Source organism: Bufo gargarizans, chromosome 1, assembly GCF_014858855.1.
Source record: "Bufo gargarizans isolate SCDJY-AF-19 chromosome 1, ASM1485885v1, whole genome shotgun sequence".
NCBI lineage: Eukaryota > Metazoa > Chordata > Amphibia > Anura > Bufonidae > Bufo > Bufo gargarizans.
In genome coordinates, this window is record NC_058080.1 from 747,237,864 (window position 1) to 747,262,287 (window position 24,424).

Genomic DNA, 24,424 nt, shown 5'->3' on the forward strand with positions numbered 1-24,424 from the left:
AATGGAGTGGTTTGAGGAAATCGCTCTCCACCAAAGGATGGAGGATCTCATCTGCTTCTCCCCATCGGCCGTTGCCCATTTTGTGAAGACGTGGAGACCATGGGAGGCGTTTCGCACATCCAGTGAGTACCAGGCTGCACACTTGTAACTAGCGCTCATGTCTGTTTCCCCCTCTCTCCCTTCCCTCTTTTCCTTGTGTGTCCCCCCTCTGTTGTCTTCATTGTATGCTCCTTTCCCTAATGCTTTTTCTTTAACAGAGCTTGTTCCTGATTTGGGGGCAGTCCCCCTGATGTTCTCTACTTTTGAAACTGATAGTCGCTGTCCTTGACTGATTATCACATGCTGTATCTTCAGATACGCTTTATTGCTCGTGTCCTATATACCTTGTAAAACTTAACATAGCACTGAATATGAAAAAAAATAAAAAATAGGACCTGACCTTAGTCCTAAAAGTTTTAAGATCATACAAGCGCTCTTACATCTATGTAAATGTAAAAATAAAAAAGCCCTGGAAAGGCAGGGAGTAAAAAACGAAAAAAAACCTCCGTTAACTGTAAGGTTTAAAATATAAGTCATGAACAGAATAAATGTCTTTCTAAACAGGATTTTTCAGATGTTTTATAGAAGCCGTTATGTGACATCAATTAAGCTTTTATATCCAAATATACAACCTGAAATGAAAACAATGTCTATGACCCAGTGATATATTGTTTCCTTATATTGTGGCCATATGGATTCTCTCTCGTGTGACTTCACTAATGACACCTAATTATGGCCTTAGAAGCAAAAACATTTTTCTCATTCTGAATGCAGCTTCTGTCATGTGTGATTCCTCTTATGCTTAAGAAGACTTGATTTTTCTGAAAAACGTTTCCCACATTCAGAACATGAAAATGGCTTCACTCCTGTGTGACATCTCTGATGTATAACCAGATATGATTTCTGTGTAAAACATTTCCCACATTCTGAACATGTATATGCTTTCTCTCCTGTGTGACATCTTTCATGTATAACAAGATTGGATTTCTGTGTAAAACCTTTCCCACATTCTAAACATGAATATGGCTTCTCTCCTGTATGACATCTTTCATGTATAACAAGATATGATTTCCGTGTAAAACATTTCCCACATTCTGAACATGAATACGGCTTCTCTCCTGTGTGATTTCTCTCATGCATAACAAGATATGTTTTACGTGTAAAACATTTCCCACATTCTGAACATGAATATGGCTTCTCTCCTGTGTGACGTCTTTCATGTATAACAAAATCTGATTTCTGTGTAAAACATTTCCCACATTCTGAACATGAATATGGCTTTCCCCCAGTGTGAATTTTCTCATGTTTAACTAGATTTGATTTCTGTGTAAAACATTTCTCACATTCTGAACATGAATACGGCTTTCCCCCAGTGTGAATTCTTTCATGTTTAACAAGATTTGATTTCTGTGTAAAACATTTCCTACATTCTGAACATGAATACGGCTTCTCTCCTGTGTGAATTCTTTCATGTAAAACAAGATGTGATTTCTGTGTAAAACATTTTCCACATGCGGAACATGAATACATTTTCTCTCCTTTGTGACGTCTTCGGTGTGTAGAAAGTCCTGAGCTGTTTGTAGATTCTTTATCACAATGAAACCTTGTAATCCTTTTCTGACTTATACTTGCAGTAACAATCTGTGATTGGTCAGGAGAAGGTTCCTCATAATTAGGAGGATTATATGACAGATCTGTACTGTGAAGTCCTGGATGTACATTAAGGGTAATAAGGTTTTCTCCTGAAGAGCGCTGCAGGATATCTTCATCTAGTGGTAACATGACATTTTCACATTTCTTACTGGGATTTTCTGTTAAGATAAAAATGAATTTTTTTTTAAAGTAGATTTATTTTTTTGTTGCAAACTACAGAGTAGACAAACTGATAACATTCCAATTCTGCTGGAAGTTGATCAAGCAGGAAGGAGAAGTGTTCATTCATTTGGAATCCATTCCTGACTTTGGCCCAAAAAACTGCACTTGTGATCCCAGCCTTACAAAGCTTCTATAACTTCCTGAAAAAGTCCAGGATTCTGGTTTACACCAGGTCATGACTTTTATTACATACAGTAAATAATGACTTAACAGAACAAAAACATTTGAAAAGCCTGACCATGTCTGGAAACAATGGACCATTGTAAGCCCCGCCCCTGCAGAACCTGCCTGTTGTTTCTATATGTGGAACCTTAAAATCCCCCCTTTTTGGACAGATTATAAGAGCAGCACAGATCAGTCACTGGTTATCTACCAGCAAGTTCACACAGAGCAGATCAGCTGCAGACATTTCTGTGACTGTCCCGCTGCCCTGAATGTGGCTTGTAATAATCCATGCACCTGCTGCAGAAACAACCCAATACATGGAAATGTCTACAATAAATGTGCCCTGTGCGAACACGCTCTAATGCAGCTGGAACATTCTGGGACATGCAGTTATTGCTAGAAGTCACACGTTCAGTCTGAAGGGGATGAGCAGATAATCGCTGAAGTGATGGACAACATGGTCACATTTAGCAATTTAAAGCCGATGCCGGACAAGAATTTTACTACAAATTTTTTCACATTTTATTGAGACACCAACGACTTAGGCTACTTTCACACTGGCAGTTTCGGCTTTCCGTTTGTGAGATCCGTCATGGGCTCTCAGCAGCGGTCCAAAACGGATTGGTTTTGCCCTAATGCATTCTGAATGGAAAAGGATCCACTATAAGAGGCTGGTGCTCCTCCATTACATATCACTGCACACACGTGTATACACTGCACATGAAGGGTCTTACCCTGTGATATAAGAGGCTGGTGCTCCTCCATTACATGTCACTGCACACACGTGTATACACTGCACATGACGGCTCTTACCCTGTGATATAAGAGGCTGGTGCTCCTCCATTACATGTCACTGCACACACGTGTATACACTGCACATGACGGCTCTTACCCTGTGATATAAGAGGCTGGTGCTCCTCCATTACATGTCACTGCACACACGTGTATACACTGCACATGACGGCTCTTACCTTGTGATATAAGAGGCTGGTGCTCCTCCATTACATGTCACTGCACACACGTGTATACACTGCACATGACGGCTCTTACCTTGTGATATAAGAGGCTGGTGCTCCTCCATTACATATCACTGCACACACGTGTATACACTGCACATGACGGGTCTTCCCTTGTGATATAAGAGGCTGGTGCTCCTCCATTACATGTCACTGCACACACGTGTATACACTGCACATGACGGCTCTTACCTTGTGATATAAGAGGCTGGTGCTCCTCCATTACATGTCACTGCACACACGTGTATACACTGCACATGACGGCTCTTACCTCGTGATATAAGAGGCTGGAGCTCCTCCATTACATGTCACTGCACACACGTGTATACACTGCACATGACGGGTCTTACCTTGTGATATAAGAGGCTGGTGCTCCTCCATTACATGTCACTGCACACGTGTATACACTGCACATGACGGCTCTTACCTTGTGATATATGAGGCTGGTGCTGCTCCATTACATGTCACTGTACACACGTGTATACACTGCACATGACGGCTCTTACCCTGTGATATAAGAGGCTGGTGCTCCTCCATTACATGTCACTGAACACACACGTGTATACACTGCACATGACGGCTCTTACCTTGTGATATATGAGGCTGGTGCTGCTCCATTACATGTCACTGTACACACGTGTATACACTGCACATGACGGCTCTTACCCTGTGATATAAGAGGCTGGTGCTCCTCCATTACATGTCACTGAACACACACGTGTATACACTGCACATGACGGCTGTTACCTTGTGATATAAGAGGCCGGTGCTCCTCCATTACATGTCACTGCACACACGTGTATACACTGCACATGACGTGTCTTACCCTGTGATATAAGAGGCTGGTGCTCCTCCATTACATGTCACTGCACACACGTGTATACACTGCACATGACGGCTCTTACCTTGTGATATAAGAGGCTGGTGCTCCTCCATTACATGTCACTGCACACACGTGTATACACTGCACATGACGGCTCTTACCTTGTGATATAAGAGGCTGGTGCTCCTCCATTACATGTCACTGCACACACGTGTACACACTGCACATGACAGGTCTTACCCTGTGATATAAGAGGCTGGTGCTCCTCCATTACATGTCACTGCACACACGTGTATACACTGCACATGACGGATCTTACCTTGTGATATAAGAGGCTGGTGCTCCTCCATTACATGTCACTGCACACACGTGTACACACTGCACATGACGGCTCTTACCTTGTGATATAAGAGGCTGGTGCTCCTCCATTACATGTCACTGCACACACGTGTATACACTGCACATGACGGCTCTTACCTTGTGATATAAGAGGCTGGTGCTCCTCCATTACATGTCACTGCACACACGTGTATACACTGCACATGACGGCTGTTACCTTGTGATATAAGAGGCCGGTGCTCCTCCATTACATGTCACTGCACACACGTGTATACACTGCACATGACGTGTCTTACCCTGTGATATAAGAGGCTGGTGCTCCTCCATTACATGTCACTGCACACACGTGTATACACTGCACATGACGGCTCTTACCTTGTGATATAAGAGGCTGGTGCTCCTCCATTACATGTCACTGCACACACGTGTATACACTGCACATGACGGCTCTTACCCTGTGATATAAGAGGCTGGTGCTCCTCCATTACATGTCACTGCACACACGTGTATACACTGCACATGACGGCTCTTACCTTGTGATATAAGAGGCTGGTGCTCCTCCATTACATGTCACTGCACACACGTGTATACACTGCACATGACGGCTCTTACCTTGTGATATAAGAGGCTGGTGCTCCTCCATTACATGTCACTGCACACACGTGTATACACTGCACATGATAGCTCTTACCTTGTGATATAAGAGGCTGGTGCTCCTCCATTACATGTCACTGCACACACGTGTATACACTGCACATGACGGCTCTTACCTTGTGATATAAGAGGCTGGTGCTCCTCCATCATGGCCTCCTTGTACAGATCCTTGTGTCCTTCTATATACTCCCACTCCTCCATGGAGAAATAGACAGTGACGTCCCGACACCTTATAGGAACCTGACAACACAATGACACCGTCATCACCCAGACCCCTCCAGTGCTGTTACTGGAGAATTTCCCAGCAGTCCCAGCAGTGTCACCTCTCCAGTCAGCAGCTCCATCATCTTGTGGGTGAGCTCTAGGATCTTCTGCTCATGTATCAGGGGGTGAGGGTGAGGCTCTGTGATGGGGTGAGGGGTCCTGCTCCGCCCTCCTGACTCCTGGAGATGGATGATGGGAGTCACACCGTCCCCCGATGTCTTCTTCACTATTGTGTACTCCTGTGGATGGAGAGAGACACTTAGGGAATAAACCCTTCAGGGGCCATGTGCTCTCCTCTGGCCCTCTCCTCCTGGTACAACGTGCCTACTTACCTTCTCATGGCTCCTACAACATGACTATTGGTCACTGGTCACATGACACATCACTCACCATATTGGGGGCTGATCTTCAGGTTCTCCGTCACTTGGAAGGTCTGGAGGCCGTTCTCCAGGACCCTGGACTCTTCCTATCACTTCCTATGATGGAATCTCCTTCCTGATGTCTGACTTGTTACAGAATAGTGATGAGCAGCATAGGCAATATTCGTGTTCGTGAAATATCGCACATTTTTGCCATAAATTCACAAATTCTAGAATTTGTGATCTCCAGTCATTATTTTTTTTGATTGCGAAAATCGACAATGTAATATTCGCGTAATGTGTGCGAAATACAGGCGTGAGTCACTTTTGCTACATTTTTCAAGCTACTAGAAGTTTTCTGAGACTGGAGAACATGGTCGGCAGAACAATCGCTTTATAGCATGTCTGTATGGACAGCAGAACCTATCACACTACCTCACACCCTGCACTGGAACCATCAGCTCCACTTTATCAGGATATAACCTACACGGACTATCTGTATTATATATATCAGCTAACTATCTATCTAATGTAATACACAGTATTGCCTCATTCAGACGTCAGTGTTTTGGTCAGGGATTGGAGCCTCCACAGACATCAGGTAAAGGGAACGATCGGCTCCTGTTCTGTGTTTAGATCCGCACCTGGTTTTGGCTCATAAATCCCTGATGGAAATCACTGACTGAACACTGACGTGTGAATAAGGCCTCGCTGTGTGCCGGGCCCCGCACATCTCTCCTCCTTCTCACTCCATTTGCTCCTCTTACAGCTGAACTTAAAAACTTGAACTTTCATCACTGATGAAAACTATTTATAGTTCAAAATTTAGGGTTTATTGGTCCCAATAAACAGTCCCAATGTCGGCGTGGCTCGGCCGTCCTGTGTAATGAGGCTCCTCGTTCTTTTAGATCCAAACCAGCCTCTTACTCCGGGCTCAGGAGTAGATGGCTCCAGTGAAGGCCTTCTGGGCCCATCTGGGTGAGATCCTCCGCTGGAGAAATATAAAGTGATTGCATACTTTGGATTTCATTCTGTTTTGGGCAGATAAGCCTTCGTTCAGACTGGACTGAGGTCTACTTGTCAGTAGGACCATCCTGCGGTGTATATATCATTTACTGATCAGCTTTCATTACAGCAGTTCTCTGGGCTTGTAATATCGATGACCTATCCTGCTCGCTGCTGCTATGTCTATGGCAGGAAGAGATACGGGAGGTGGCACACTGCGCACGCCGTCTCCTCATACAGCTGATCAGCGGGGGGCCGGGTATCAGACCCCCGACCATCTGATATTGATGACCTGCCCTGAAGATAGGTCATCAATATTCAAAGCCCAGAGAACCCCTTTAACTCTTTCCACGCCTTCCATCACCTATCTGACCTCCCAGCACTGCCGGGGTCGCATAGCATTGTATTGATTTACGGTGCTATGTAACCCTTACAGTTCTGGAATGTATTAGATGACACTGACATAATGCTGCCAGTGTTATCCAATACATTCCAGAACTATAAGGGTTAAATAGCATCCTAAATCAATACAATGCTATGTGACCCGGGCAGTGCTGGGAGGTCAGGACGGGTGTTCTCCCTGACGAGTTTAATGTGTGGGACTCGCTCGTGTGAAAGGGACCTAAAAGGGAACAGATAATGAAGGGAAGGTCGCCATTGTTTATGGTTTCCTTATGTGTCCTCCTGCACTGTGTCCGACCATCTGTGTATACAGCGCCCCCTTCCTCTCTGGTCCTTGGTTCATCCCTTCTGTGTTCCCTGTGGTGCTTTATGGTCCCTGCTTCACAGCTGCCTTATCCTCGGTGAGGGCCCGTCTCCTGTGATCCTGCCTCCGCGGCGAGGGCCCGTCTCCTGTGATCCTGCCTCCACGGTGAGGGCCCGTCTCCTGTGATCCTGCCTCCGCGGTGAGGGCCCGTCTCCTGTGATCCTGCCTCCACGGTGAGGGCCCGTCTCCTGTGATCCTGCCTCCGCGGTGAGGGCACGTCTCCTGTGATCCTGCCTCCGCGGCGAGGGCCCGTCTCCTGTGATCCTGCCTCCGCGGCGAGGGCCCGTCTCCTGTGATCCTGCCTCCGCGGCGAGGGCCCGTCTCCTGTGATCCTGCCTCCGCGGTGAGGGCCCGTCTCCTGTGATCCTGCCCCCGCGGTGAGAGCCCGTCTTCTGTGATCCTGCCCCCGCGGTGAGGGCCCGTCTCCTGTGATCCTGCCTCCGCGGTGAGGGCCCGTCTCCTGTCATCCTGCCTCCGCGGTGAGGGCCCGTCTCTTGTGATCCTGCCTCCGCGGTGAGGGCCCGTCTCCTGTGATCCTGCCTCCGCGGTGTGGGCCCGTCTCCTGTGATCCTGCCTCCGCGGTGAGGGCCCGTCTCCTGTGATCCTGCCTCCGCGATGAGGGCCCGTCTCATGTGATCCTGCCTCCGCTGTGAGGGCCCGTCTCCTGTGATCCTGCCTCCGCTGTGAGGGCCCGTCTCCTGTGATCCTGCCTCCGCGGTGAGGGCCCGTCTCCTGTGATCCTGCCTCCGCGATGAGGGCCCGTCTCAACCGTCTCCTGTGATCCTGCCTCCGCGGTGAGGGCCCGTCTCCTGTGATCCTGCGTCCGCGGTGAGGGCCCATCTCCTGTGATCCTCCCTCTGCGTTGTCTGCACTGAAGGTAGAAATCTTTACAGCAGCGTGGTCTCCACAAGAAGGAGGCAAGGAAGTGTGTCGGGGGAGGGGGAACAGCACAGGGGCCTCCTGATAATGTACCAGCTATGGTCTGCAGCCAGTCAGACTACCCAATTTACTATGTGGATGCCGAAGCGTTTAGGAAGTAAGAGTATTGTACTTGTGTACTCACAAGCTTGCCGTCCTTGCCAGTGGCGTGCCTAGGGTGTTTGGCACCCGGGGCAGGTCCTTTCTCTGGTACCCCCCTCCCCATTACTTAAAAAAAAATTGCACCCCCGCACAGTAGTATTGCCCTCATTGTGCCCCCTTTATAGTAATAAAGCCCTCTGTGCCCCCTCCATAGTAATAAAGTCCTCTGTGCCCCCTCCATAGTAATAAAGCCCTCTGTGCCCCCTCCATAGTAATAAAGTCCTCTGTGCCCCCTCCATAGTAACAAAGCCCTCTGTGCCCCTCCATAGTAATAAAGCCCTCTGTGTACCCTCCATAGTAATAAAGCCCTCTGTGTCCCCTCCATAGTAATAAAGCCCTCTGTGTCCCCTCCATAGTAATAAAGCCCTCTGTGGCCCCTCCAGAGTAATAAAGCCCTCTGTGCCCCTCCATAGTAATAAAGCCCTCTGTGTCCCCTCTATAGTAATAAAGCCCTCTGTGCCCCCTCCATAGTAATAAAGTCCTCTGTGCCCCCTCCATAGTAATAAAGCCCTCTGTGCCCCCTCCATAGTAATAAAGTCCTCTGTGCCCCCTCCATAGTAATAAAGTCCTCTGTGCCCCCTCCATAGTAATAAAGTCCTCTGTGCCCCCTCCATAGTAATAAAGTCCTCAGTGCCCCCTCCATAGTAATAAAGTCCTCAGTGCCCCCTCCATAGTAATAAAGTCCTCAGTGCCCCCTCCATAGTAATAAAGTCCTCTGTGCCCCCTCCATAGTAATAAAGTCCTCAGTGCCCCTCCATAGTAATAAAGTCCTCTGTGCCCCCTCCATAGTAATAAAGTCCTCTGTGCCCCCTCCATAGTAATAAAGCCCCCTGTGCCCTCCTCTATAGTAATAAAGTCCCCTGTGCCCTCCTCTATAGTAATAAAGTCCTCTGTGCCCCCTCCATAATAATAAAGCCCCCTGTGCCCTCCTCTATAGTAATAAAGTCCTCTGTGCCCCCTCTATAGTAATAAAGCCATCTGTGCCCCCTCCATAGTAATAAAGACCTCTGTGCCCCCTCCATAGTAATAAAGCCCTCTGTGCCCCTCCATAGTAATAAAGCCCCCCTGTGCCCTCCTCTATAGTAAGAAAGCCCTCTGTGCCCCCTCCATAGTAATAAAGTCCTCTGTGCTCCCTCCATAGTAATAAAGCCCTCTGTGCCCCCTCCATAGTAATAAAGTCCTCTGTGCCCCCTCCATAGTAATAAAGCCCTCTGTGCTCCCTCCATAGTAATAAAGCCCTCTGTGCTCCCTCCATAGTAATAACATCCTCTGTGCCCCCTCCATAGTAATAAAATCCTCAGTGCCCCTCCATAGTAATAAAGTCCTCTGTGCCCCTCCATAGTAATAAAGCCCTCTGTGCCCCCTCCATAGTAATAAAGCCCTCTGTGCCCCCTCTTTAGTAATAAAGACCTCTGTGCCCCCTCCATAGTAATAAAGACCTCTGTGCCCCCTCCATAGTAATAAAGTCCTCTGTGCCCCCTCCATAGTAATAAAGCCCTCTGTGCCCCCTCCATAGTAATAAAGCCCTCTGTGCCCCCTCCATAGTAATAAAGCCCTCTGTGCCCCTCCATAGTAATAAAGCCCCCTGTGCCCTCCTCTATAGTAAGAAAGCCCCCTCTATAGTAATAAAAACCTCTGTGCCCCCTCCATAGTAATAAAGTCCTCTGTGCCCCTCCATAGTAATAAAGTCCTCTGTGCCCCCTCCATAGTAATAAAGACCTCTGTGCCCCCTCCATAGTAATAAAGTCCTCAGTGCCCCCTCCATAGTAATAAAGTCCTCAGTGCCCCCTCCATAGTAATAAAGTCCTCAGTGCCCCCTCCATAGTAATAAAGTCCTCAGTGCCCCCTCCATAGTAATAAAGTCCCCAGTGCCCCCTCCATAGTAATAAAGCCCTCTGTGCCCCCTCCATAGTAATATAGCCCTCTGTGCCCCCTCCATAGTAATAAAGCCCTCTGTGCCCCCCTCCATAGTAATAACGTCCTCTGTGCCCCCTCCATAGTAATAAAGTCCTCTGTGCCCCCTCCATAGTAATAAAATACCTCTGTGCCCCCTCCATAGTAATAAAGTCCTCTGTGTCCCCTCCATAGTAATAAAGTCCTCTGTGCCCCCTCCAAAGTAATAAAGTCCTCTGTGTCCCCTCCATAGTAATAAAGTCCTCTGTGCCCCCTCCATAGTAATAAAGTCCTCTGTGCCCCCTCCATAGTAATAAAGTCCTCTGTGCCCCCTCCATAGTAATAAAGCCCTCTGTGCCCTCTCCATAGTAATAAAGCCCTCTGTGCCCTCTCCATAGTAATAAAGTCCTCTGTGCCCTCTCCATAGTAATAAAGTCCTCTGTGCCCCCTCCATAGTAATAAAGCCCCCTGTGCCCTCCTCTATAGTAATAAAGTCCTCTGTGCCCCCTCCATAGTAATGAAGCCATCTGTGCCCCCTCCATAGTAATAAAGACCTCTGTGCCCCCTCCATAGTAATAAAGCCCTCTGTGCCGCCTCCATAGTAATAAAGTCCTCTGTGCCCCCTCCATAGTAATAAAGTCCTCTGTGCCCCCTCCATAGTAATAAAGTCCTCTGTGCCCCCTCTATAGTAATAAAGACCTCTGTGCCCCCTCCATAGTAATAACATCCTCTGTGCCCCCTCCATAGTAATAAAGTCCTCTGTGCCCCCTCCATAGTAATAAAGACCTCTGTGCCCCCTCCATAGTAATAAAGCCCTCTGTGCCCCCTCCATAGTAATAACGTCCTCTGTCCCCCTCCATAGTAATAACGTCCTCTGTCCCCCTCCATAGTAATAAAGTCCTCTGTGCCCCCTCCATAGTAATAACGTCCTCTGTGCCCCCTCCATAGTAATAAAGTCCTCTGTGCCCCCTCTATAGTAATAAAGTCCTCTGTGCCCCCTCTATAGTAATAAAGCCCCCTGTGCCCTCCTCTATAGTAATAAAGCCCCCTCTATAGTAATAAAGACCTCTGTGCCCCCTCCATAGTAATAAAGACCCCTGTGCCGCCTCCATAGTAATAAAGTCCTCTGTGCCCCTCCATAGTAATAAAGTCCTCTGTGCTCCTTCCATAGTAATAAAGTCCTCTGTGCCCCCTCTATAGTAATAAAGCCCTCTGTGCCCTCTATAGTAATAAAGCCCCTGTGCCCTCCTCTATAGTAATAAAGACCTCTGTGCCCCTCCTATAGTAATAAAGACCTCTGTGCCCCCTCCATAGTAATAAAGACCTCTGTGCCCCTCCATAGTAATAAAGCCCTCTGTGCCGCTCCATAGTAATAAAGTCCTCTGTGCCCCCTCCATAGTAATAAAGTCCTCTGTGCCCCCTCCATAGTAATAAAGACCTCTGTGCCCCCTCCATAGTAATAAAATCCTCAGTGCCCCTCCATAGTAATAAAGTCCTCTGTGTCCCCTCCATAGTAATAAAGTCCTCTGTGCCCCCTCCATAGTAATAAAGTCCTCTGTGCCCCTCCATAGTAATAACATCCTCTGTGCCCCCTCCATAGTAATAACATCCTCTGTGCCCCCTCCATAGTAATAACATCCTCTGTGCCCCCTCCATAGTAATAAAATCCTCTGTGCCCCCTCCATAGTAATAAAATCCTCAGTGCCCCTCCATAGTAATAAAGCCCTCTGTGCCCCCTCCATAGTAATAACATCCTCTGTGCCCCCTCCATAGTAATAAAGTCCTCTGTGCCCCCTCCATAGTAATAACATCCTCTGTGCCCCCTCCATAGTAATAACATCCTCTGTGCCCCCTCCATAGTAATAACATCCTCTGTGCCCCCTCCATAGTAATAAAGTCCTCTGTGCCCCCTCCATAGTAATAAAATACCTCTGTGCCCCCTCCATAGTAATAAAGTCCTCTGTGTCCCCTCCATAGTAATAAAGTCCTCTGTGCCCCCTCCAAAGTAATAAAGTCCTCTGTGTCCCCTCCATAGTAATAAAGTCCTCTGTGCCCCCTCCATAGTAATAACGTCCTCTGTGCCCCCTCCATAGTAATAAAGTCCTCTGTGCCCCCTCCATAGTAATAAAGCCCTCTGTGCCCTCTCCATAGTAATAAAGCCCTCTGTGCCCTCTCCATAGTAATAAAGTCCTCTGTGCCCTCTCCATAGTAATAAAGTCCTCTGTGCCCCCTCCATAGTAATAAAGCCCCCTGTGCCCTCCTCTATAGTAATAAAGTCCTCTGTGCCCCCTCCATAGTAATGAAGCCATCTGTGCCCCCTCCATAGTAATAAAGACCTCTGTGCCCCCTCCATAGTAATAAAGCCCTCTGTGCCGCCTCCATAGTAATAAAGTCCTCTGTGCCCCCTCCATAGTAATAAAGCCCTCTGTGCCCCCTCCATAGTAATAAAGTCCTCTGTGCCCCCTCTATAGTAATAAAGACCTCTGTGCCCCCTCCATAGTAATAACATCCTCTGTGCCCCCTCCATAGTAATAAAGTACTCTGTGCCCCCTCCATAGTAATAAAGACCTCTGTGCCCCCTCCATAGTAATAAAGCCCTCTGTGCCCCCTCCATAGTAATAACGTCCTCTGTCCCCCTCCATAGTAATAACGTCCTCTGTCCCCCTCCATAGTAATAAAGTCCTCTGTGCCCCCTCCATAGTAATAACGTCCTCTGTGCCCCCTCCATAGTAATAAAGTCCTCTGTGCCCCCTCTATAGTAATAAAGTCCTCTGTGCCCCCTCTATAGTAATAAAGCCCCCTGTGCCCTCCTCTATAGTAATAAAGCCCCCTCTATAGTAATAAAGACCTCTGTGCCCCCTCCATAGTAATAAAGACCCCTGTGCCGCCTCCATAGTAATAAAGTCCTCTGTGCCCCCTCCATAGTAATAAAGTCCTCTGTGCTCCCTCCATAGTAATAAAGTCCTCTGTGCCCCCTCTATAGTAATAAAGCCCTCTGTGCCCTCTCCATAGTAATAAAGCCCCCTGTGCCCTCCTCTATAGTAATAAAGACCTCTGTGCCCCCTCTATAGTAATAAAGACCTCTGTGCCCCCTCCATAGTAATAAAGACCTCTGTGCCCCCTCCATAGTAATAAAGCCCTCTGTGCCGCCTCCATAGTAATAAAGTCCTCTGTGCCCCCTCCATAGTAATAAAGACCTCTGTGCCCCCTCCATAGTAATAAAGACCTCTGTGCCCCCTCCATAGTAATAAAATCCTCAGTGCCCCTCCATAGTAATAAAGTCCTCTGTGTCCCCTCCATAGTAATAAAGTCCTCTGTGCCCCCTCCATAGTAATAAAGTCCTCTGTGCCCCCTCCATAGTAATAACATCCTCTGTGCCCCCTCCATAGTAATAACATCCTCTGTGCCCCCTCCATAGTAATAACATCCTCTGTGCCCCCTCCATAGTAATAACATCCTCTGTGCCCCCTCCATAGTAATAAAATCCTCAGTGCCCCTCCATAGTAATAAAGCCCTCTGTGCCCCCTCCATAGTAATAACATCCTCTGTGCCCCCTCCATAGTAATAAAGTCCTCTGTGCCCCCTGCCCCCTCCATAGTAATAACATCCTCTGTGCCCCCTCCATAGTAATAACATCCTCTGTGCCCCCTCCATAGTAATAAAGCCCTCTGTGCCCCCTCCATAGTAATAACATCCTCTGTGCCCCCTCCATAGTAATAACATCCTCTGTGCCCCTCCATAGTAATAAAGCCCTCTGTGCCCCCTCCATAGTAATAACATCCTCTGTGCCCCCTCCATAGTAATAAAGTCCTCTGTGCCCCCTCCATAGTAATAACATCCTCTGTGCCCCCTCCATAGTAATAAAGTCCTCTGTGCCCCCTCCATAGTAATAACATCCTCTGTGCCCCCTCCATAGTAATAAAGCCCTCTGTGCCCCCTCCATAGTAATAAAGCCCTCTGTGCCCCCTCCATAGTAATAAAGCCCTCTGTGCCCCCTCCATAGTAATAAAGACCTCTGTGCCCCCTCCATAGTAATAAAGACCTCTGTGCCCCCTCCATAGTAATAAAGACCTCTGTGCCCCCTCCATAGTAATAAAGTCCTCAGTGCCCCTCCATAGTAATAAAGTCCTCTGTGTCCCCTCCATAGTAATAAAGTCCTCTGTGCCCCCTCCATAGTAATAAAGTCCTCTGTGCCCCCTCCATAGTAATAACATCCTCTGTGCCCCCTCCATAGTAATAACATCCTCTGTGCCCCCTCCATAGTAATAAAGTCCTCTGTGCCCCCTCCATAGTAATAACATCCTCTGTGCCCCCTCCATAGTAATAACATCCTCTGTGCCCCCTCCATAGTAATAAAGCCCTCTGTGCCCCCTCCATAGTAATAAAGTCCTCTGTGCCCCCTCCATAGTAATAACGTCCTCTGTCCCCCTCCATAGTAATAAAGTCCTCTGTGCCCCCTCCATAGTAATAACGTCCTCTGTCCCCCTCCATAGTAATAAAGTCCTCTGTGTCCCCTCCATAGTAATAACATCCTCTCTGCCCCCTCCATAGTAATAACATCCTCTGTGCCCCCTCCATAGTAATAAAGCCCTCTGTGACCCCTCCATAGTAATAACATCCTCTGTGCCCCCTCCATAGTAATAAAGTCCTCTGTGCCCCCTCCATAGTAATAACATCCTCTGTGTCCCCTCCATAGTAATAACATCCTCTGTGCCCCCTCCATAGTAATAAAGTCCTCTGTGCCCCCTCCATAGTAATAACATCCTCTGTGTCCCCTCCATAGTAATAACATCCTCTGTGTCCCCTCCATAGTAATAACATCCTCTGTGTCCCCTCCATAGTAATAACATCCTCTGTGCCCCCTCCATAGTAATAAAGTCCTCTGTGTCCCCTCCATAGTAATAACATCCTCTGTGCCCCCTCCATAGTAATAAAGCCCTCTGTGCCCCCTCCATAGTAATAAAGCCCTCTGTGCCCCCTCCATAGTAATAAAGCCCTCTGTGCCCCCTCCATAGTAATAATCCCCTCTGTGCCCCCTCCATAGTAATAAAGACCTCTGTGCCCCCTCCATAGTAATAAAGCCCTCTGTGCCCCCTCCATAGTAATAAAGACCTCTGCGCCCCCTCCATAGTAATAAAGTCCTCTTTACCTCCTCTCTAGTAAAACACATAAGACACAGTACCTCCTCCCCTTGTCCCGTCTCTGAAGCTCACAGTCCTTTCTTCCCTGCAGGCACAGATCGCTCTGCAGCCCGGTGTGGGCGGAGCTTATGCAGATTTCTCTGCTGCAGGCTCCACCCACACATGCTGAATGGTGGAGCGGGGAGAAGTCTTCCTGTTTCACCATTCTGTGCGCCTCCGGCCTGAAGGAGGAGAGGAGCGCGGGGAGCGGAGCAGTGACAGGACCCAGCGCCCTGCGCTCCAGCAATGATCGCTTCCTTCTGTATTGATGGAAATCTGGATTCAGCATCTGTATTGATGGAAGCGCTCATTGCTCCTCGCACCCCGTGAGAGCCGGCACCCGGGCCCCCCCTTAGTACGCCACTGGTCCTTGCTTCCTGTTCCTCGCTGGCTGGATGTCGGGGGATTGGCTCTTCTGACAGACGTGCATGGCGTGGTGCGTCTGCCGAAGGAAGTTTTTTTCTTCTTAAAGCTGCAGAGCTGCGGTGGGACAAGTCACAAATGGCGATAAGACTTAAAAGTCTTATCATGTGCAAATTCCTGGTCGCCATCTGGACCACTGGATCATGGGTACTGATGAAAAGAATCTAGAATATTAGTGATTACGAAGATATAGCGCTATATTCTACATCTTCACGAATTCTCAAAGTGCCGATATCCGCAACAAAAATTAGCGATCAGACTATTCATATCAACAATATTACAGAATACAATAAAGAGGAGAGAAATCTAGAAAAGTTTACCTCTCCGCTCAGCAGGGAGATGATCTCCAAGGTGAGGTCTAATATTCTTCTGCTGATCTCCTTCCTGTCCATCCTTGGTGGTCATTCAGGAGAGGAGAGAACTGGAGGAGCTGGAGGCTTCTAGTACTGCAGGCGCCTTTATGAGAAGAGGAGAGGAAATCATCCAGGGGACAAGACCAGATGTCACCTCCAGAACCGCACTTCCTGAGCCTGGAGGGGCCCCGCTTCTCAGAGCCCCCACCACATGGATTCCAGGGGCCCCAACATGGAGATCTCTGGTGGCTCCACAGGAGATAAATGTCTGATAGATGCAGGTCCCACCTCTGGGCTGTGCTCAGCTGCGTCCAGAGCTCCTAGAGAAGAGACTGGAGAGAGCTGAGCTCAGGCCGGGCCCCGCTCCATTCATTCTCCTCCTGGAGGCAGGGGCCCCTCACCAGGACAGTCAGGGGCCAGCGAATGATGACAACCCCCACTATCCCCACTACTCCTCCCCCATCATACTAAGCTGAGGAGCGGAGAAGGATTCCTTGTGTGTAATGGAGGAGAATCTCCAGAGGTGACATGTCTGAGCTCTCCACCACACTGTCTCCTCACAGCTCATCTTACCTGCAGGCTGGAGGAATGGCTGATACCAGAGAGAACAAGAGCCCTGACTACCGACCAGGACCTGCCCAGTATCTGCTGCACTGCCAGAGCTGAAGGACCTGCGGTATCTGCTGCACTGACAGAGCTGAAGGACCTGGGGTGACGTCACCGTCATGTGATCAGGGGGCGGGGCTCAGCAGTGGGAAGAGGAGGTGGTGAAGGACCTGGGTGACGTCAACGTCATGTGATCAGTGTAGTGGGCGGGGCTCAGCAATGGTAAGAGGAGGTGGTGAAGGACCTCGGTTGACGTCACCGTCATGTGATCAGAGCAGGGGCGGGGCTAAGCAGTGGAGAGGAGAAGAGGTGGGAAAGGACCTGTAATGACATCACTGTCATGTGTCGGCCTCAGGGTACTTCAAAGGGCTCTTGTTCTCTCTGGTATCAGCCATTCCTCCAGCCTGCAGGTAAGATGAGCTGTGAGGAGACAGTGTGGTGGAGAGCTCAGACATGTCACCTCTGGAGATTCTCCTCCATTACACACAGGGAATCCTTCTCCGCTCCTCAGCTTAGTATGATGGGGGGAGTAGTGGGGATAGTGGGGGTTGTCATCATTCGCTGGCCCCTGACTGTCCTGGTGAGGGGCCCCTGCCTCCAGGAGGAGAATGAATGGAGCGGGGCCCGGCCTGAGCTCAGCTCTCTCCAGTCTCTTCTCTAGGAGTTGTGGACACAGCTGAGCACAGCCCAGAGGTGGGACCTGCATCTATCAGACATTTATCTCCTGTGGAGCCACCAGAGATCTCCATGTTGGGCCCCTGGAATCCATGTGTTGGTGGCTCTGAGAAGCGGGGCCCCTCCAGGCTCAGGAAGTGCGGTTCTGGAGGTGACATCTGGTCTTGTCCCCTGGATGATTTCCTCTCCTCTTCTCATAAAGGCGCCTGCAGTACTAGAAGCCTCCAGCTCCTCCAGTTCTCTCCTCTTCTCCTGAATGACCACCAAGGATGGACAGGAAGGAGATCAGCAGAAGAATATTAGACCTCACCTTGGAGATCATCTCCCTGCTGAGCGGAGAGGTAAACTTTTCTAGATTTCTCTCCTCTTTATTGTATTCTGTAACAAGTCAGACATCGGGGAGGAGAATCCATCATAGGAAGTGATAGGAAGAGTCCAGGGTCCTGGAGAACGGCCCGAGACCTTCCAAGTGACGGAGAACCTGAAGATCAGCCCCCAATATGGTGAGTGATGTGTCATGTGACCAGTGACCAATAGTCATGTTGTAGGAGCCATGAGGAGGTAAGTAGGCACGTTGTACCAGGAGGAGAGGGCCGGAGGAGAGCACATGGCCCCTGAAGGGTTTATTCCCTAAGTGTCTCTCTCCATCCACAGGAGTGCACAATAGTGAAGAAGACATCGGGGGACTGTGTGACTCCCATCATCCATCTCCAGGAGTCAGGAGGGCAGAGCAGGACCCCTCCCCCCATCACAGAGCCTCCCCCTCACCCCCTGATACATGAGCAGAAGATCCTAGAACTCACCCACAAGATGATGGAGCTGCTGACTGGAGAGGTGACACTGCTGGGAATGCTGGGAAATTCTCCAGTAACAGCACTGGAGGGGACTGGGTGATGACGGTGTCATTGTGTTGTCAGGTTCCTATAAGGTGTCAGGACGTCACTGTCTATTTCTCCATGGAGGAGTGGGAGTATATAGAAGGACACAAGGATCTGTACAAGGAGGCCATGATGGAGGAGCACCAGCCTCTTATATCACAGGGTAAGAGCCGTCATGTGCAGTGTATACACGTGTGTGCAGTGACATGTAATGGAGGAGCACCAGCCTCTTATATCACAAGGTAAGAGCCGTCATGTGCAGTGTATACACGTGTGTGCAGTGACATGTAATGGAGGAGCACCAGCCTCTTATATCACAAGGTAAGAGCCGTCATGTGCAGTGTATACACGTGTGTGCAGTGACATGTAATGGAGGAGCACCAGCCTCTTATATCACAGGGTAAGAGCCGTCATGTGCAGTGTATACACGTGTGTGCAGTGACATGTAATGGAGGAGCACCAGCCTCTTATATCACAGGGTAAGAGCCGTCATGTGCAGTGTGTACACGTGTGTGCAGTGACATGTAATGGAGGAGCACCAGCCTCTTATATCACAAGGTAAGAGCCATCATGTGCAGTGTGTACACGTGTGTGCAGTGACATGTAATGGAGGAGCACCAGCCTCTTATATCACAAGGTAAGAGCCATCATGTGCAGTGTATACACGTGTGTGCAGTGAATTGTAATGGAGGAGCACCAGCCTCTTATATCACAGGGTAAGAGCCGTCATGTGCAGTGTATACACGTGTGTGCAGTGACATGTAATGGAGGAGCACCAGCCTCTTATATCACAAGGTAAGAGCCATCATGTGCAGTGTATACACGTGTGTGCAGTGAATTGTAATGGAGGAGCACCAGCCTCTTATATCACAGGGTAAGAGCCGTCATGTGCAGTGTATACACGTGTGTGCAGTGACATGTAATGGAGGAGCACCAGCCTCTTATATCACAAGGTAAGAGCCGTCATGTGCAGTGTATACACGTGTGTGCAGTGACATGTAATGGAGGAGCTCCAGCCTCTTATATCACAGGGTAAGAGCCGTCATGTGCAGTGTCATGTAATGGAGGAGCAACAACCTCTTATATCACAAGGTAAGAGCTGTCATGTGCAGTGTGTACACGTGTGTGCAGTGACATGTAATGGAGGAGCACCAGCCTCTTATATCACAAGGTAAGAGCCGTCATGTGCAGTGTATACACGTGTGTGCAGTGACATGTGATGGAGGAGCACCAGCCTCTTATATCACAAGGTAAGAGCCGTCATGTGCAGTGTGTACACATGTGTGCAGTGACATGTAATGGAGGAGCACCAGCCTCTTATATCACAAGGTAAGAGCCATCATGTGCAGTGTATACACGTGTGTGCAGTGAATTGTAATGGAGGAGCACCAGCCTCTTATATCACAGGGTAAGAGCCGTCATGTGCAGTGTATACATGTGTGTGCAGTGACATGTAATGGAGGAGCACCAGCCTCTTATATCACAAGGTAAGAGCCGTCATGTGCAGTGTATACACGTGTGTGCAGTGACATGTAATGGAGGAGCTCCAGCCTCTTATATCACAGGGTAAGAGCCGTCATGTGCAGTGTATACACGTTTGTGCAGTGACATGTAATGGAGGAGCACCAGCCTCTTATATCACAAGGTAAGAGCCGTCATGTGCAGTGTATACACGTGTGTGCAGTGATATGTAATGGAGGAGCAACAATCTCTTATATCACAAGGTAAGAGCCGTCATGTGCAGTGTATACACGTGTGTGCAGTGACATGTAATGGAGGAGCACCAGCCTCTTATATCACAGGGTAAGAGCCGCCATGTGCAGTGTATACACGCGTGTGCAGTGACATGTAATGGAGGAGCACCAGCCTCTTATATCACAGGGTAAGAGCCGTCATGTGCAGTGTATACACGTGTGTGCAGTGTCATGTAATGGAGGAGCACCAGCCTCTTATATCACAAGGTAAGAGCTGTCATGTGCAGTGTGTACACGTGTGTGCAGTGACATGTAATGGAGGAGCACCAGCCTCTTATATCACAAGGTAAGAGCCGTCATGTGCAGTGTATACACGTGTGTGCAGTGACATGTAATGGAGGAGCACCAGCCTCTTATATCACAAGGTAAGAGCCGTCATGTGCAGTGTGTACACGTGTGTGCAGTGACATGTAATGGAGGAGCACCAGCCTCTTATATCACAAGGTAAGAGCCGTCATGTGCAGTGTATACACGTGTGTGCAGTGACATGTGATGGAGGAGCACCAGCCTCTTATATCACAAGGTAAGAGCCGTCATGTGCAGTGTGTACACATCTGTGCAGTGACATGTAATGGAGGAGCACCAGCCTCTTATATCACAAGGTAAGAGCCGTCATGTGCAGTGTATAAACGTGTGTGCAGTGACATGTGATGGAGGAGCACCAGCCTCTTATATCACAAGGTAAGAGCCGTCATGTGCAGTGTGTACACGTGTGTGCAGTGACATGTAATGGAGGAGCACCAGCCTCTTATAGCGGATCCTTTTCCATTCAGAATACATTAGGTCAAAACCAATCCATTTTGGACCGCTTCTGAGAGCCCATGACGGATCACACAAACGAAAAGTCGAAACGCCAGTGTGAAAGTAGCCTAAGTCGTTGGTGTCTCAATAAAATGTGAAAAAATTTGTAGTAAAATTCTTGTCCGGCATCGGCTTTAAATTGCTAAATGTGACCATGTTGTCCATCACTTCAGCGATTATCTGCTCATCCCCTTCAGACTGAACGTGTGACTTCTAGCAGTAACTGCATGTCCCAGAATGTTCCAGCTGCATTAGAGCGTGTTCACACAGGGCACATTTATTGTAGACATTTCCATGTATTGGGTTGTTTCTGCAGCAGGTGCATGGATTATTACAAGCCACATTCAGGGCAGCGGGACAGTCACAGAAATGTCTGCAGCTGATCTGCTCTGTGTGAACTTGCTGGTAGATAACCAGTGACTGATCTGTGCTGCTCTTATAATCTGTCCAAAAAGGGGGGAGTTTAAGGTTCCACATATAGAAAGAACAGGCAGGTTCTGCAGGGGCGGGGCTTACGATGCTCTATTGTTTCTAGACATGGTCAGGCTTTACAAACATTTTAGTTCTGTTAAGTCATTATTTACTGTATGTAATAAAAGTCATGACCCGGTGTAAACCAGAATCCTGGACTTTGTAAGGACGTTATAGAAGCTTTGTAAGGCTGGGATCACAAGTGCAGTTTTTTGGGCCAAAGTCAGGAATGGATTCCAAATGAATGAACACTTGGAATGTTATAAATTTGTCTTCTCTGTAGTTTGCAGAAAAAAAACTTTTTTTATTTTTATCTTAACAGAAAATCTCAGTAAGAAATGTGAAAATGTCATGTTACCACTAGATGAAGATATCCTGCAGTGCTCTTCAGGAGAAAACCTCATTACCCTTAATGTACATCCAGGACTTCACAGTACAGATCTGTCATATAATCCTCCTAATTATGAGGAACCTTCTCCTGACCAATCACCGATTGTTACCGCAAGTACAAGTCATTGTGGTAAAGAATCCACAAACAGCTCAGGACTTTCCACTCACCGAAGACGTCACAAAGGAGAGATAATGTATTCATGTTCAGAATGTGGGAAATGTTTTAGACGAAAATCACATCATGTTTTACATGAGAGAATTCACACTGGGGAAAAGCCGTATTCATGTTCAGAATGTGGGAAATGTTTCACACAGAAATCAAATCTTGTTATACATGAGAGACGTCACACAGGAGAGAAAGCATATACATGTTCAGAATGTGGGAAATCTTTTAAACAGAAATCATATCTTGTTAGACATGAAAGACGCCACACAGGAGAGAAGCCATATTCATGTTCAGAATGTGGAAAATATTTTACACAGAAATCATATCTTGTTATACATGAGAGAAGTCACACAGGAGAAAAGCCGTATTCATGTTCAGAATGTGGGAAATGTTTCACACAGAAATCAAACCTTGTTATACATGAGAGATGTCACACAGAAGAGAAAGCATATACATGTTCAGAATGTGGGAAATCTTTTAAACAGAAATTAGATCTTGTTAGACATGAAAGACGCCACATAGGAGAGAAGCCATATTCATGTTCAGAATGTGGGAAATATTTTACACGGAAATCATTACTTGTTATACATGAGAGAAGTCACACAGGAGAGAAGCCATATTCATGTTCAGAATGTGGGAAATGTTTCACACAGAAATCAAATCTTGTTATACATGAGAGACGTCACACAGGAGAGAAAGCATATACATGTTCAGAATGTGGGAAATCTTTTAAACAGAAATCATATCTTGTTAGACATGAAAGACGCCACACAGGAGAGAAGCCATATTCATGTTCAGAATGTGGAAAATATTTTACACAGAAATCATATCTTGTTATACATGAGAGAAGTCACACAGGAGAAAAGCCGTATTCATGTTCAGAATGTGGGAAATGTTTCACACAGAAATCAAACCTTGTTATACATGAGAGATGTCACACAGAAGAGAAAGCATATACATGTTCAGAATGTGGGAAATCTTTTAAACAGAAATTAGATCTTGTTAGACATGAAAGACGCCACATAGGAGAGAAGCCATATTCATGTTCAGAATGTGGGAAATATTTTACACGGAAATCATTACTTGTTATACATGAGAGAAGTCACACAGGAGAGAAGCCATATTCATGTTCAGAATGTGGGAAATGTTTCACACAGAAATCAAATCTTGTTATACATGAGAGACGTCACGCAGGAGAGAAAGCATATACATGTTCAGAATGTGGGAAATGTTTTAAACAGAAATCAGATCTTGTTAAACATGAGAAAAATCACACATGAGAGAAGTTGCCTTCAGAATGAGAAAAATGTTTTTGCTTCTAAAGCCATAATCAGCGTCATTAGTGAAGTCACACAAGAGAGAAGCCATATGGCCACAATATAACGAAACAATATATCACTGGGTCATAGACATTGTTTTCATTTCAGGTTGTATATTTGGATATAAAAGCTTAATTGATGTCACATAACGGCTTCTATAAAACATCTGATAAATCCTGTTTAGGAAGACATATATTCTGTTCATGACTTATATATTAAACCTTACAGCTAACCCTTTCAACCCTGGAGAGTTTTTTGCATTTTAGTTTTTTACTCCCTGCCTTTCCAGGACTTTTTTATTTTCACATTTACATAGCTGTATGAGTGCTTTTGTCATATCTGAAAAATATTTTAGCTTAAAAGCATGTGTGTTCGCACGCGGCGATACCCATAATGTGTATTTTTTTATAGTTTCCATTTTTAATTTTTTTTAATTTACATTTTGGAGAAAGGAGGTGATTTTTTCATTTTCATTTTTAAACTTCTTTTTTTTTTTTACATTATTTTATAGTCCCCATAGGGATCTATAAAAAGGCAATCATCAGATTGATTCTCTCATACACCAACATTGGAGTGTGTGAGAGTTACAATGTATTCCTATAAAGCTCTGCCACAGGCAGGGGCTTCATAGGAGCTAACATGTGGCAGCTTCAGTTCATTAGCTGCTGGTGTTTGCTGTATAAAAACAGCCGGCACCTGGCAGCTATGGCGCATGCGAGAGCTTTTTGTTCCTTCCGGAACTAAAGTAATAAATTCTCAACCTTCCTGATCTCTTTACTCCAGGCTAAATAGATCTCAGGACATATGGAAAGATCTAGGGAATGGAGATGATATTCAACATTACAGTAAAGCTCATAACAGACACTGGCAGGAGGAGACCTGATTATAGTTACCAAAGAACAATCCTTTGGAGTAAGAAGGAATCTGAAGTACAGATCCACTGATGACAAGACTAGGATCTCCCTGTTCTTATGGCAGATGTCATGGGCAGATGGGAATAACCTCTTTAGGTTAGGTATTTATGTGGGCCCTCCTCCAGAGGTTGAAAGGAATATGATCTTAAAACTTTTAGGATTAAGGTCAAGTCCTATTTTGACACAGATTCTGACTATGGAAGGCTAGATCTGAGC

General features: G+C 47.2%; 2 protein-coding genes across 3 annotated transcripts in view; one reads left to right on the forward strand and one right to left on the reverse strand.

Moving 5' to 3' along the window:
- The window catches only part of LOC122925022 (zinc finger protein OZF-like), a 338,508-nt gene that overhangs the window by 89,006 nt on the left and 225,078 nt on the right, over nt 1–24,424 (forward strand). Inside the window, exons 5-6 of one of the 2 annotated variants that reach the window (XM_044276555.1) lie at nt 22,065–22,388; nt 22,461–23,151. In XM_044276555.1, coding sequence (XP_044132490.1) covers nt 22,065–22,388; nt 22,461–23,151 — 1,015 coding nt within the window. Of the gene's footprint in view, nt 1–18,498; nt 18,557–21,741; nt 23,536–24,424 lie in introns of those variants that run through there. The other variant, XM_044276556.1, reaches the window with a different exon arrangement.
- LOC122925026 (zinc finger protein 260-like) overlaps nt 411–24,424 on the reverse strand; it is a 63,537-nt gene continuing 39,523 nt past the window's right edge. Inside the window, exon 3 of the mRNA XM_044276562.1 lies at nt 411–1,511. Coding sequence (XP_044132497.1) covers nt 820–1,511 — 692 coding nt within the window. The 3' untranslated portion in view covers nt 411–819. The remainder of the gene's footprint in view (nt 1,512–24,424) is intronic.